The sequence below is a fragment of the Lissotriton helveticus genome, chromosome 3_1, assembly GCF_964261635.1.
Source record: "Lissotriton helveticus chromosome 3_1, aLisHel1.1, whole genome shotgun sequence".
Classification (NCBI taxonomy): domain Eukaryota; kingdom Metazoa; phylum Chordata; class Amphibia; order Caudata; family Salamandridae; genus Lissotriton; species Lissotriton helveticus.
The window spans coordinates 2,085,480,742-2,085,495,507 of NC_136061.1; the positions used below are offsets into that span (position 1 = coordinate 2,085,480,742).

General features: G+C 42.9%; 1 protein-coding gene across 1 annotated transcript in view; it reads right to left on the reverse strand.

Annotated features, from left to right (window-relative positions):
- Positions 1 to 1,649: 1,649 nt before the first annotated feature.
- LOC144824118 (aminopeptidase N-like) overlaps positions 1,650 to 14,766 on the reverse strand; it is a 270,629-nt gene continuing 257,512 nt past the window's right edge. The window contains exons 19-20 of the mRNA XM_078683231.1: positions 10,648 to 10,729; positions 1,650 to 2,267 (exon numbers count right to left, since the gene is read on the reverse strand). Coding sequence (XP_078539357.1) covers positions 2,115 to 2,267; positions 10,648 to 10,729 — 235 coding nt within the window. The 3' untranslated portion in view covers positions 1,650 to 2,114. The remainder of the gene's footprint in view (positions 2,268 to 10,647; positions 10,730 to 14,766) is intronic.

The following is a 14,766-nucleotide window of genomic DNA, read 5'->3' on the forward strand; positions in this document are numbered from 1 at the left end:
ATTGCCACTACTACTGCCATCACCACCACCACTCCCACCAACACCTTACCCGCTGCCACCATTACCACCACAAACAAGACTGTTACCAACACCACTACAATACCCACAAATCACTATTACCACCTCTATTAAAGTTACCACTTCTACTGTCACCCACCACCATGACTACCACTATTACTATAACCATTGCCACAACGAACATTGTCACCACCACACCCACAATTGCCACCATGCCACAACCATCCCCATTAATGCCATCACTAGCACCAGCATAACCACCACAATATTACCATAACTAATGTCATTACTGCCACTAACACTTCTGCAACTAACACCAGTTTTATCACTGCTATCAAAACTATTGGCATAGCCACCACAATCACCTGTAAATTCCTACCTCCACTATTCTCACTACAACCACCTTTACCCACCACAGTAACATTACCACAACTCCAACCATTTCACCACCCCATTACTAAAACTATTGCCCGTACAACCATTAATACCACCTCTACTACCATTACCTCCTCTGTTACCATCTATCATTACCATGATCAATACATCACCTCCATTACCAACAGCACCATTATTCCACCATAACCATTACCCTCGGCTCTGCCATTACCCTTACTACCACCTGTACCACCACCACTATAATCACCATCATTGCTACTACCACCGTCACAATTGCTACCATCCGAATTTTCAGCTCCCTTCATTACCGCCATTCTCACCTTCACTATAACACCACCACCACCAAACCTATCAAAATTGCCACCAACATAAAAATTGTAATCCCCACCGTATTTTCACTACCATTACCACTATTAACACCACTTTTATCATAACTAGAACCACTGTCACCATCACAACCTCATTACCACTACTACAACTAACCCCACAAACTATGTTCACCACCAGTGCTATCACCACTACTATCAACACCAAAACCCCCATCACCAATACCACTATTACTGTCCCATCAGTACTACTCAAACCCCTCTATGTGCCATCATGACTACTCTCATCATCACCACCTCTACAAACATCACTATCACTGCCACCACCACCTCTACCATTACTGCATCCACTATTTCCATCACCACTACTACAACCACCAGCACCATCACATCTAGGAACATCTTCACCACTACTGCTGCTATTACCAGTACCAGCACCACCATCATCACCTCTACTATCGGCACCATGACAATTAATATCACTGGCACTATCATCACTGGGAACTCTATCCATTACCACTACCAAAGAGTGATGTGGAAGGTATTATGAACAAGACAAAATCTTTTTGCTTTGCCAGTTATTTTTTGGTGTAGGATTGTGTTATGCTGGAAATTTTTATTATGAAAAGCTTAGACTCCATCTGGTGACATATATATTGATTTGTAAATGGGCCTTTTGTCTTACTTTATTGAATGATTTAGCATTGAATTGTTTTTAATTATTTTACTACTCAACGTCTGTGACTTCATGCTTTATAGTTTGTTTCATACTTTGCTTTATTTTGTGCTCTATACTTGTCTTAGACCCATTACAACACTCCACTACCTTATGCTAGGTTTGGCTGTTGAAATGCCACATACATACATACATATGTTTCTCTTAAAATGATTTGAGTAGCATGCACAAGGTTTGATTTTGTAAAGCTCAGTCTTTTATTTCTACCATTTTTTTGTAGAGGTCATATTTTTTAGCTATGAGTTGGGGTGCGCCTTTTTACCAATTGGTCTCGATATATATATATATATATTTCCAAAGAGCTGTATGATGTAGACTGGTATTCTGATATTTTAGCTTTCCACACTAGCCAAAGGAACATCAAGTTAAACAAAAATCACTTTCCCCAGATAATGGAGGATAATAGTGCACATGGCAAATCATTCTTTCCTCAAACATGCAATGGTATTTCTATGCTTCTCCTTTGATTTCGAGGGAAAACTAAGAAATACAGTTGTTTGTTAGAGTCATGGAATGGCAGGGAGTTACAAGGGTTACAACACTAGATTGCATGCCAAGATGATCCCCAACACATCCATAGCTTCTGTGTTAATAGGATATCTGCAAAGCCCCAGCAGGTTTTGAAGAAAATGTAATGACTATCTTAGTTGTGCTTCAAACCACAGTCGCACAGGCTCCCTGTTCTCCTGCACCCATTTAATGTTCGCTTTTGTCTTTTCCAGTGCTTGCTCCAGCTCCCTGGTGGCAGAACCAAATCCAATATGTTCATTTTCCTTCTTAAAGGACTCCAGCTACAACAAAGAGAGAAAAAGAACAGACATAACATCAATGCTTTAATAATAAACCCCATTCATTTATCAATCCTATCTTTGATATTCAGTGATGAAGGTTTGAAGTTGCCCTACTGTGACTTTTGTAGCACTAAATCAATAAATAGATAATACACAGTAAAATATTAAGACCTTGGTGTAAAGCTTGTGTTGAAAAGTGGGCTCTGTTTACTTAATCCCCCTGGGTTTGTTGCCGCTGACTCTCCGGTGTTTGCACTTTTACTGTGAGTGAGCCTCAAGATACTTCCAGAGTCTCAGTCATGGTAAATTGATGGTAAATGAACCAAGAGTGCTAACCGACAGAGTCTGCCTTTCAAGATAAGACCACTGCTGGGCATCTAGGGTAAGAGGCTCTGGGCTGGTTACACAAGAACATAGACGTGTGTGCAGATGTGTGGGCTACATGTGTGAGACTGCCATCTTGTACAACCTGTTATCCCTGCAGTGGTAGACTGTCACAAAGGGAATCGTTTAAGGATGTGTACTGAGCTGCAGTAGGTCTCATAATGTAGGTGGTCATTTATAGTGTGGAGCTATAACACCTATTTAAAGGTTTGTGGTGGTTAAACTATATTACACTTTGTAGGCGAAAACCACACTAAAGTACAGTTTTGCGCTTCTTAGACCTACAGAGTCCAGAAAGGTGCCAATCCAGGGGTAAACATGCACCACACTCCCTTACATCATGTCTAGACACCTTTTGCCACTTTCATAATTGTCATATATCCGTGGCTCAGCTCATAATCGTATTCCAAGCTTTTGTCCCTCATACTGGGCCAGGTTAAGAGGATCAAGTGCCCCTCGACAAAATAAAGGTGTTAGACCTGTCATCCTTAGGGTGGTTTTCCCCCCAACATTTTGCCTTTTGCATCTAATTTTTGCTGATTTGTGGCCTTAGGACTCTGAGCACTTTACCACTGCTAACCAGTGCTGAAGTCCATGTGCTTCTCCCCTAAACATAGTGACATTGGTGTATAACTGATTGGCATATTTGTTGAACTGTTAAGTCCCTTATAAAGAGGTATACCATATACCCAGGGCCTGTAATTCAAATGCTACTGATGGGCTGCAGCACTGCTTGTGCCACTCACAGAAGTAGCCTTTCAAGCCTGTCTCGGGCCTGCCACTGCTGTGCCTGTGGGTGCAGTTTACTGCTACTTTGACTTGGCATTTAAAACTACTTGCCAAGCCTTAAACTCCCCTTTTATTACATATATGTCATCCCTAAGGTAGGCCCAAAGTAAGACTAAGGGCAGAGTACTATGTAAGTAAAAGATGGTACGTGTACTTTTATATTTTACATGTCCTCATAGCGACAGACAACCTATTTCATTTTTCAGTACTGGGGCGCATACCCCTCTCATATGCCAGCATTGGAAATTTCTTGATATACTTTTAAGCTGTAATTCCAGATCAGAGAGGAATAGCTTTAACTTGTTTGATATGTTTAGAATGATAATGAAAAATCCTCCTGAAGTTGGATTTAACATTACTGTTTTAGAAATGCCACTTTTAGAAAGTGGACATTTCTCTGTACTTACTGCTCTTTGTGCCTGGCAGCCTGTCTCCACTACCTGGCTGGGTTGGGTGACAGCTACACTTTGTGCATTCCCTCTAGAAAGTCACAAAAACAGGAAGGTGAGGCTCATCTGCATTCTGAGCACAAATCTGCATGTATCTGCATTCTGATGGGTCTTCCTGGGCAGGAAGAGGGAGAGGTGTCTTACACTTACATCTGAATAGGGTGTGCCCTGCCCTCGCACAAAGCACTGATTCACCCCCCTAGGGCTAGCCTAGCAGACAGTACTGGGACAACATGGATCCTTGTGCACTTCAGAGAGTTCTTTTGAAGTCACTACCTACCGCAAAGGCACTTTTGGGTATTGGGTCTCTGATCCCACAAATCACTTCTGGATCTTAAACTGAACCTCTATCAGAAGGACTGTTGTGCTGCTTCAAGGAATCAACTGGACTGTGTTTCTGGAAGGACTTCTTTTTTGCTTGTTGCCCTGCAGCCTGCTGCTTCGTGACTCTGCTGGAATGAGAGCTCAACTTCGCCTTCCCACGAAGTAAACTCCAAGGACTTGCTGGCTTGCCTCCAATTTACTGAAGTCTCAGGGACACAAAACACTGCCCACAATTCTTAAGGTGCTGCTGTACTCTGCCTTCTGTGAGTCCTACCCTTTCCTGAAGTGCCTCCTGCAAGCTCTGGGCCTCAGAAGTGGGCACTGCAGTCACTTCCATCACCAACAGTTCCTGGGCTTCTGAAATCAAGTGTTCAGGCTCTTTGCAATGGAATTATTTGCAGTGGGACTGCACCGCTCGCTTGAAAAATCACATGCGAGTGGCTGCAGCATTGTGCCCTCACACAACAAGCATTGTCGACTGCTCCTGTGAGGCCCGTCTGCCATCCATGATGCCTGGCGGACTCTTGGCGCTCACAGGATTGCCGCTTTCAATATTCTACTTTCTCCCTGAGGCCGTCTAACCCATGAACATGGCACTACGCTCAGCTTGAGAAGGTAAAACTTCATCAGGACCTATTTGGAACTATATCCTACCCGAGCTCCATCACGGTTGGCCTGAACCTTGGATTGCCGCCCTCTAGCGCTACCTAAAGTAACTTTTCAGTGCTATTAAATTATAAGCAATGTTTTTAACTCTGTGTGGAGTATTTTTGTTGTGTATTCATTGTATTACTCTATGTGCGTATTGCAGGAATACTTTACACATTGCATTTGTAGATAAGCCTGCCGCTCTGTGGCAAGCTAATAGAGGATGAGCACAGGTTATCCTATTATGTACCTAGATTACCCAGACTAGAGTGATAGTCCTGGCTGGCCTTGGTGCATACCTCTGCCAATAAGGAATCCAATTTCTAACAAGGGCCATTAACAGAGTTTTGTCCAGTTTTTCAGAAAGGATGGCGTTGTGAGGAAATCATCATGTGTAAATTAGCTTTTCACACTTCATGTGGGCTGCCACAGCCCTGGCCCACAGACATAAAGGATGATGGTCATACCAATGGAGCCTAGGATGAGAGGGGCTTACCTTTGAAATGGTGTTGGGAAGGGATAAGGCAGCTGTGTCAGCTAGGGTTAGAGCTGAGGCTCTTAGGAACACTTTTCTCAAGGCAACTTGAAGTTGCCATGTTAGAATGACCCAGATTGTTGTGCAGAAGGATTGGTGCAGGGGTAGAAGGATGATCTTCCAATGTAGGATTGGCTAGGGTTTACTGGCTACTGGAACCTTCCACCCTCACTTAAAAACCCTCCACAAAAGAGAGACAGATAAGAATACAGTGTCCCTGGGAGCAACAGAGTTGAAAGAATGCCCAGCTGAAATGAGAATCCACCTAAAAGGATGAACTCCAGCTAACCTCTGGATCTCTCCAGAGCTATTGGTGCTATCATCCTTATGACCCCTGAGGAACAGTTGAAGCAATCTGCTATTGGAGCCTGGAGAGTTCCTCTGAGACTTTTTTGGTCCTGCAGCTGGCTAACCTTCATCAGGAAGGTTATCACCAACTTGCTTACATATCAATGCCCTGCAAGATGACCGGAGCCGTGGAGCATAGGCTGTCCAGCAGGGTGTGCTACGTTTTGGCTGTGGAGAAGATGTTCCAGATGGCATAAGCAGAGTGAGTGCACAAGGAGCCAGGCAGAGGACAGGTCTGGTGCAGGGAGTCATCAAACCACGTTCCACATAAAAAGTGCCCCGTTAGAGGCCAGGAGGTCTGAGGTCTGAGGAAAATGTTCCCGGACGATAAGGCTGGAAATGAGGAGCAAAACAATCCCAAACAGTGGGAATTGGTCCTTTAGGGCCCAGGAAATCAGCATTTAAAGCTTGGGTCCTCCATGGAGACTGAGCAGAGAGAAAAGGACGTGGTGATTCAAAAACACACCTGGGATGGGACTTGGCCAGGGGGTTGATGCAACCTCTAAAAATACAATTTTGATGGGGAGGGCATGAGTATTGGCCCAATCCACAGAGCCAACTTTTGATGCAGGAGCCCCATCATTACCTGATTTAAGTATGAATGTCCCAGGGACCCCATACTCTGGGACAAAAAGAGGAAGTCAATGTCAGGCATATTGCCCACTACCCATGCCTGTGTCTGTGGAGTCAGTGTGTACTGGCATACTGCCGCCTACCCACATGCTGGAGAAGAGGATGTTCGTCCCATCTCCGGATGTGAGCCAAATTAAAACATGCTGTAACAAAAGGCATCAACATAGGGAGTTACTGGCTCCCCCACTGAGCTAGGAAGTCATACGGGGAGTTGTCAGGTGCTGGAGAGCACCTGACAACCCCCAATGTGAAAAACCTGCCTGTGGCTGCACCAGCATGCCCTTAAGCTAAAAAGAAGAGGTGATGCGTGGCCACTATTTTTTAGAAAACAGAGCAGAGAAGTCCACTCATTAAATATTCACAGCCTGTGGCCAGGAGTGCTCCATAAGCCCTCGCAAGGGTATTTCAAGTGGAAAACTTCTGCCCTAATTGTGCCCCAAGGAGCAGAAGGACATCACCATTGCTTTTAAACTATGTTTTGGGGGGTTTTCATGTATTACAGCAACCCCTCAAAAAGGTTTCGCTATGTATATCTTCTCAAGTCTCCCGGGGGTTATATTTTTGCCACCTGAACATGTTTTGATTCATTCAAAAGCTGTCCCTGCCACTGGGCTTTTGGACATGGGATTGAGAGTGCAAAAATATCTATTGGTGGGTCCTGGTGTTGCAGTGGCAACTTAGTAAAAGTAGAAATAAGACTCTAGGAAACATGTTTTTCGATTCATTGCTTTACTAACAACTGCATGAGTTTCACCATACAATGAATGCTATAGAATATTGATAATACTCCCATCAACGTCAATGTTGGGTTATAATATGTAATGCATATTGAGATTGCTCCAGGAGAGACCTCTGGCAGTAGAGATTTTAGCAGTATGATGTGTGTGGGATATGATGAATAACCAGTGTTTAGTTGATTGGAAGGTAAACAGAGAGTGAGTGTTAGGGAATGTTCTATAAAAACGAGGGCACAAGATTGTGTAAAGGGAGGCACCGATTATCAAATGGTTTGGATTTTAATAATGTTGCAGGCAGTAGGTCTGTTATAAGGCAGGATAATGTGATGGTTTGGTTCCGGTGTGATTGGAATTGTTGAGTCCTGGGTATTTGGCTGTGTGTGAATGTATCAAGGAGAATAGAGCATGAAGATATTCTCACTTACATTGATTCAGTTCCCAGGATGAAAAAGGTAGGATAGGAAAGCATTTCAGAGGTGAGAGAATGTGTGAATTTTGTCTACGGAGAGCTGAGTACCTTTGAAGTCAGAGGTTCTGAATACCGTGATTATACAGATTTAGGGATTTAGATCTTCCGAGGTGAGGATGGTGAGGGGTAAGATTTGTCTATGGTGGAGAATGATAATGAGTTGCAAAAAGATCACCGAACGTTTGGAGTTCAGCCTGTGCATGCTGGGTACACAAAGGGAATTGGTTATGATGTCAGGTGAGTATTTAAGAAATCTAGGAGACAGTAGAGAAGTGCTGTGATGATTAAATAGAGGAGTTGAAGTTCATAGGGCAAGAGAGTACTTTTTGGGATAATATTTAGGAGTTTGAAAGGAGGATGAAATCCATATTTTTGGCACTGTAATGAGTGGGCTGGGCATGTATGTGTATCACAGGGTAGAGTGGAAAGATTGGAAACCACGGGCGTGGTTATTGCTGTCAAGAAAACAATTATAGAAGTTTAGAATGTTAATTGGGACAGGGTGTCTAAAATGGGATGCAGCGATCATGATTCTGGTGGCACATTCAAATGTGCTTGTGTCAGGAAAGGTGCAGTTGAGTTGACCTCACAATAAAGCCCAATGGAATGTATGGAGAAGGCCAACTCTGCCCCCCAAATGAAGCAAATAGCATGAATTGAGGCTGTCAATCTTTTTAGAAGGTCACAGGAGAGATGAAATTATGGAGGGTAAGTGTGGAAGTGCACCGTGGGTGATGAAGGTGATCTGAATATAGGAGGAGATGCCATTGCACCTGTAAACAAAGAGACATTGTGGGCATCGTGGTAAATTAGCTATGGAATATAATTAGCTAAAAGATGGACAAGGTATTTCAGAAAGTCTGCTGAAAGGAACAACTTCTTTTGAGCTGCTGCTTCAGCCTCCAGGTAGCATTTACCAACATCTTGATATAAGCAATTAGCGCAAATTGGAAGCCATGGTGGTTAGGCCAGAAAAGACACCTGGGGCCTCATTCATGAGGCCCATTGCGCCATCGGAACGTCACTTTTTGTGACGTTCTGTGGCGCAGAAGCCTGCGTGATATTTATCAGGCAGCACAAAGCCACTTTTTTTGGCTTAATGCTGCCTGATAAATATCAGTCCCTTTAACGCAGTGTTCTGCATTAAAGGAGCATGCAATGGGTGTTGCTGGGGGCGTTCCCAGCAACATCCATGGCCTTTTGACACTGCCCCAGATTTACGAGAAATCGTAAATCTGAGGCAGTGCCAAAAGCTTACGCCTCCCCATGAGAAGCGTAAGGGAGGCGCTCCGAGGAGAAATATCTTTATTTCTCCTCGTTTTTTCCTTTTTCTATGTGTTCTGCAGAATGCAGCACACATAGAAAGAGGAACAAGCCTCTTGTGATTATTTTTGTACAGAAAGGTTTCCCTTCCTGTACAAAAATAATCATCCCCGCCACGCAGGCACCCTTGCACCATTGTCTTAAGGTACCTGCGTTGACGCAGGCAGCCCATTGTGGGCCGTGCGCAGGGGAAAAGGACAGGAATGCACTGTACCTTATAGATACGGCGCATTTCTGCCCTTTTCTTTTGCTGTAGGGAAGCGCAGCAGGAAGGCCTGCTGCACTTCCCTCTGGCAAAACCTCATAAATGAGGCCCCTGGTTTTGAAATGCTGTTATCATTAAGAGATGTCAGCGGAAGAGGCAGACAGTTTTGTTGGTAGGGCTAAGTGGGCAATGTTGCCATTTTAAGAGGGAGGTGAAGTGCAGCCACGGCCCGTGCAGTGCATGCCACCGGGCGGTGATGTGGGGCGGGGGAGGGGCAGGGTGGTGGGGTGGTGTAAAATGCTGGAAATTGACGATTTCAGGTAAGTAACGAAAAAAATAAGTAAAACGAATTTCGTTGCGCGCGCTGCATCGCATTTGGCGATGCAGCTTGTGCAACACAATTCGGTTTTTTCCCTTCCATTTCTTACCTGAAATCGTCCGTTTCCTGGATTTTGCACCCCCCCCGCCCCACATCACCGCCCGGTGGCACGCCCTACACGGGCCGCGGCTGGTGAAGTGTTGTAAGTGTGATGGATTATGGATGGGTAGAACTGGTATGCTGCAAGAAAGCCTCAGATTAAATGCATGAGTATGAAGTTGAATGGGTCAGAAGGACATGCTACTGATACGGTTAAAACCTGGTAGAGATTAGTTTGGGGAATAAGGTCAGGATTCAGGGCGTATCTGTTGCTGTTCACATACAGAGAGTCGCGTACCTCTGCTATTTAATGAGTTTCCTTAGCGAACACAATTATTGCTAGTTATTAGACAAATGGATTGGTTGGGAAAAAGAGTACAGACAGTGGCCAGGCGAGTTGTCATTAGACCTATCTACCTTTTGGATGATTGAACATACATGTAGGCTCTTAGCCTCAGTCAGGTGCTGTGTAAATGATTTAGCCTGCGGTTGCACCCTTGGCTAGTGTGGGATTGGCTGTTTTGGGCCTAATAACTCATCCCACCAACCAAGGTGCCTAGAAAGTATTAACAAAATCAAATGTACATTTTGTTTTAAGTAAATGAAAATGAAATCCTCCATGCTGTAAATGTACAATAGGTGCCCCCAATCACAAATACACATGAAGACACTGCCTATGAACCAGAGCTTTTAACCCAAACAGAGGACACAAGCGTACCCTCTATTCAGACAAGTGCCCATTGAACTTCACCGCTTTCTAAAAGACAATGATTGAAATATTCACTCAGAACTGTGTCATTATCTCAAATTGCTGTCATTTTAAAAATGATTCTATCATTTTGCAACCCCAAAAGATTGTAGTACATACGGCAAGGTACCAGAATATAGAAACCAAAATATTGTCTGACCTATTGTGTCCTGAATGCATGTTTGCACTTTTTGATAACTGAAAATCTACACCCAATGGGACAATATTTGAGTAAAAGATATTTAGGACACAATATATTTGTCAGGCAAAATATTTTTTAATGATATTCTGCCATACGCCCACACATCGCTAAGAAAGATGTTTGTAGAAAACAAACTGTGAAACTACAGTCATTGCAGTTAAAACTTACCTGCATCAATTCAAACTCTGAAGAAAACCTGCGTGACACAGAGTCAATCAAGCCAGAGAAAGAAAAGGAACTACCGCCATACCTGAAATTGCAGCAGAAATTTTAAATTAGAGATTGTCAAGTTAATTGTTTTTTTAGGAAGATATGCATGTAACTTAGACTTCTTAAATTTGGGGTAAAAACACTATTTACAAATGTACTCGTATTTCAGTATGCATAGTTAGTTCTACAGAATCTGTCCGGAAATTCCTAATATTTAAAATTGTGATTCAACCTATATTTTGTTGTAATGCTCCAATATGTATTACTAGCACCATCAAAGGGAACTGAGCACTATGATCTGTTTTATGATGAGCAATTCAGTAATTGCTGAATATGAGGACTTGTGGTATGATCTATTAGTTTTACTTTATTAACAAAAAGGAACTCATTTTGCCGAGTCTTACAAGGCTTGCACCGGCCGCTTTGTGCATTTAGAAACATTGGAATTTTTGTGAGGTGTAATTTTTGTATGGGGGCAGGTTGGCAGAGCATGACTGACCGGAACAGCAGTTTTCAGTAAAAGTTGGAAGTAAGAGCTATCTCCGTTCCCTAGCACTATATGATGTCAGGGTGCAGCAGTGATCTAATACCAGGTTAATACCAAATAATACCAAAGGAGATATTTTCTGCCTTGGGAAGTTTCACAGTAAGGATCAAACACCATACATACACACATTGACTCATCAGAGAGACAGCACCGAGCAGCAAAGGACAAACCCGTTCAAGTATGAGAGTTTGACAAGCAGGCCCATTTATTTTTTCTTCGAATATGTGACTGTTTTAATTAGAAGGCACTGGGAATGTAGGAATTACACAGAGAACGGTTTGCATACTTGATTGAACGTGTTTTCTGCTGGAGATGAAAAATGTTAAAATTGATCGCTAAACTAGTGTTTCCCAAGCACAAACTCTGTATTGAAACCGTTTTTCTATTTCATTGCAACTTGTCTTTTACATCAATACAATACATCATCATTTGTAAAGCGCAACAGCTTCCTCAAACAGAGGTGTCCCGACTTTTAGTTAGTCCTGGAAAGTTTACTTTTAAAGTCAAGAAGACTGAGCATTTAGAAAAGCAATACTTTGTGTTACATCTGTATAGTGCATTTATTTTATTAAAACAATGGGCCTCATTTATGAGGCCGTGCGTGCATTTTACGCCGCCAGTGCGTCACTTTTTGTGATGCACCAGCACCATAACAAATGTGCCTTGTTGCACCATATTTACAAAGTGACGCATCTAGGTAGATGCGTCATTTTGTAAACCCCTGCGCTACATTATACCTACGCCAGGTATAATGTATGCAGGGGGGGCGTTCTGACGAAAGAAAGGGTCATAGAAGTGAAGCAGTAAAATATATAAGATTTCACTGCACCACTTCTAGGACACAAATGCGTCAATTTCTTACGCCTGCCTCACAGCAGGCGTAAGACTGACGCAGGCCCTTTCACATGGGGCTTACCCCATGTGAAAGGACACATTGCTGGAGTTACGTCACTTTTGTGACCCACTCCAGCAATGCGTCACTTTTGCGCCGTACAGATACGTCAGAAATACTGACGTATCTGTAACTCCATGCGCCATGATGCGTCATAATGTAAATATGACGCATCATTGGTGTCGCGAGGAGGGCGCAGTGAAAAATGACGCATCGCTGTTTTCACGCAACGATGCGTCACTTTTCATAAATGAGGCCCAATATATCTATAATTGGAGCCAAGGAGTTATGAAATTTATGAAGGATGTTAGCTCAAACGCATACAGAAAAGGTTTTAAATTACCACGTTGAAAGAAGGAACCGAATTATTAGTGTATTATATTGACTGACCTTCATCTTCTTTAATATTTAAATCTTATCGCACAAATTTCCATGAAATATAACTATTACTTATCAAACCGAATAGGTACATTTATTTATTTATGTCAGATAATTAACTATGTTTATTAAATTATGTGTTTTATTTTTATTTGCATGGATTATTCCCATATGCATTATTTATGTGTATTGATATATATGTGCATCATATAACTTCATCATTTATATTTCACACACTTTGTAGAGTTTCTTTTTATATGTCAAATAGAAATATTTGAAAGGGGCAAGTTCAAAAAACCTACTTCTAGCAGGAAACTTCTCGTACCCAAAGTAGGTTTCAGGAGACGGATGGATTCTCCTCCAGAATCCTTGATATGCGAAAGCTGTTTCACCTAGTGAAGGTCAGCAAAGTGCACAAGTTATAGAAGTGAAAAAGTTCAACACGATTTTGCCAACAAACATGCTATCTTGCTCAGTCCTGTGGAAAAGTATTAATATGGGGGGTAGAAATTGATCCTTACTATATCTGGTAGCATAATATATCCTTTCTGTCATGATTAGACCAATAGACACTTACACATTCCTGCCTCAGATCATGGTGATGACTGCCTGAATGAAATATAACAAAAAACATTGTTCTAAACTTAGTTCAAAATGTTTCACTTACTACACTTTAATGTATACATTTTTGTTGTCAAATCCTTCTCTTCAGGATCCTTCCTTTAGGATTTGCTTTGCCTTTTCATCTCTTGCCCCAATGACTTTCTAGCTCATAGTTTTTGTTTCCTTGTATCTTTAATTTTGTATGGCCTGTTATTTTCTCTTTTAGCCTATTGCATTTTGATTTTGCTTTGTTTCTTTTGTTGTCCTATTCCATTGCCATACCACTAAAGTGGCAAGAATACTTGTGCATTTAGGGGAACATTTATGAGCCCTTTGTGTCGGGATTGTACAATCCCAAAGCACAATGCAGCACACATAGAAAGAGGAAGTAACAAGGGGAAATAAAGATTTTTATCCTTCTGATGCCCCTCCCCATTGAAGAGCAGCATGTTTACCCATTCCCAGGTTCACAGGTGTTGAGAAATCTGGGAATGCACCAAAACCATGGGTGGATGCTTGTGAACACCCATGCTGCAACCATGGAACCATGGGGCAGAGTAAGACAGCGCAGCAATTTGTGCTGCGTTTTGTTACTCTAGATTTATCAAGCCACACAGGGCCAAGCAAGCTGACCTTGCGTGGCTTGATAAATCTAGCTTAAGAGTTGTGTCACTCTTGGCCTCCATAGTGTGGTGCAAGGATGATGCAATCCTTTAATAAATATGCCCTATAGTCTCCAGAACTTAAATGATTTGAGTCAGCCGCAAACATCCTCACTGCCTTCGTGCAAGTGATCGCTACGGCGGCACCCCGCAGAGGCTCCCCAGTTTTCACAGTGCAGGTGATCGCTATGGCGGCACCCCACAGATGTACATACCAGCTGGGGTTTGGGATAGAGCATTATAAAGCAAAAAGGAACCAACCTCTGCAAGAATATCTTCCGAGACTGTCGGTTGACACTCTCACCCCCCCCTCTTTGAAGGACCCACTGTAGAAAGTGTATATTCATTCAGGCTGTCCTACCTCCCCCCTTTTTGAGTCCTGACGAAGACCTGACACAGATGCATTCAAGTCTGCACTAACACATAGGGTTGAAACGTCGACGTTCTTTATGTGTATCCATCCACACAAAGTCTCAACTAAAACAAAGGAATAATTCTGTCAGTTGGGACAATTGTATTCTAAAGTGGACACCTATGATCTAATGTTTTGTATATTTGTATGATTATGTGTCATGTGTTTCAGTTTTGTATAGCACCCTGTACCAGTCACGACTTGATCACTAAATGTATATAGAGTCTATGTGTTTCCAGGTTTTGGACAGCTATCCCCCCAAACAAATATGGATTTTTTTCCCCAACCAAAGTTTATACTAAAAAGATTTACCTTTTGAACCATATCCTGTTCTATTGATTTTTTGGCTTCCCTTCTCAAAGGCGGAAGCAAGATGGCGGCTGTGTGAGGAAGCCGCGGAGCAGCAGCGTGGGCGAGGCGCAGTAACCCCCTTATACCCCACAGAAGTAGCGGCTTACCTGGATTTTCTGACCGGGCGAAGGTGCGCTGATGTTGTGTACTCCCTGGCAGACCGGAGCAGCGGGCTTCGGAGCGAGGCAATTTGCGGCAACAGACGGGATCCTGAGGCTGCTGGCTGCCACTC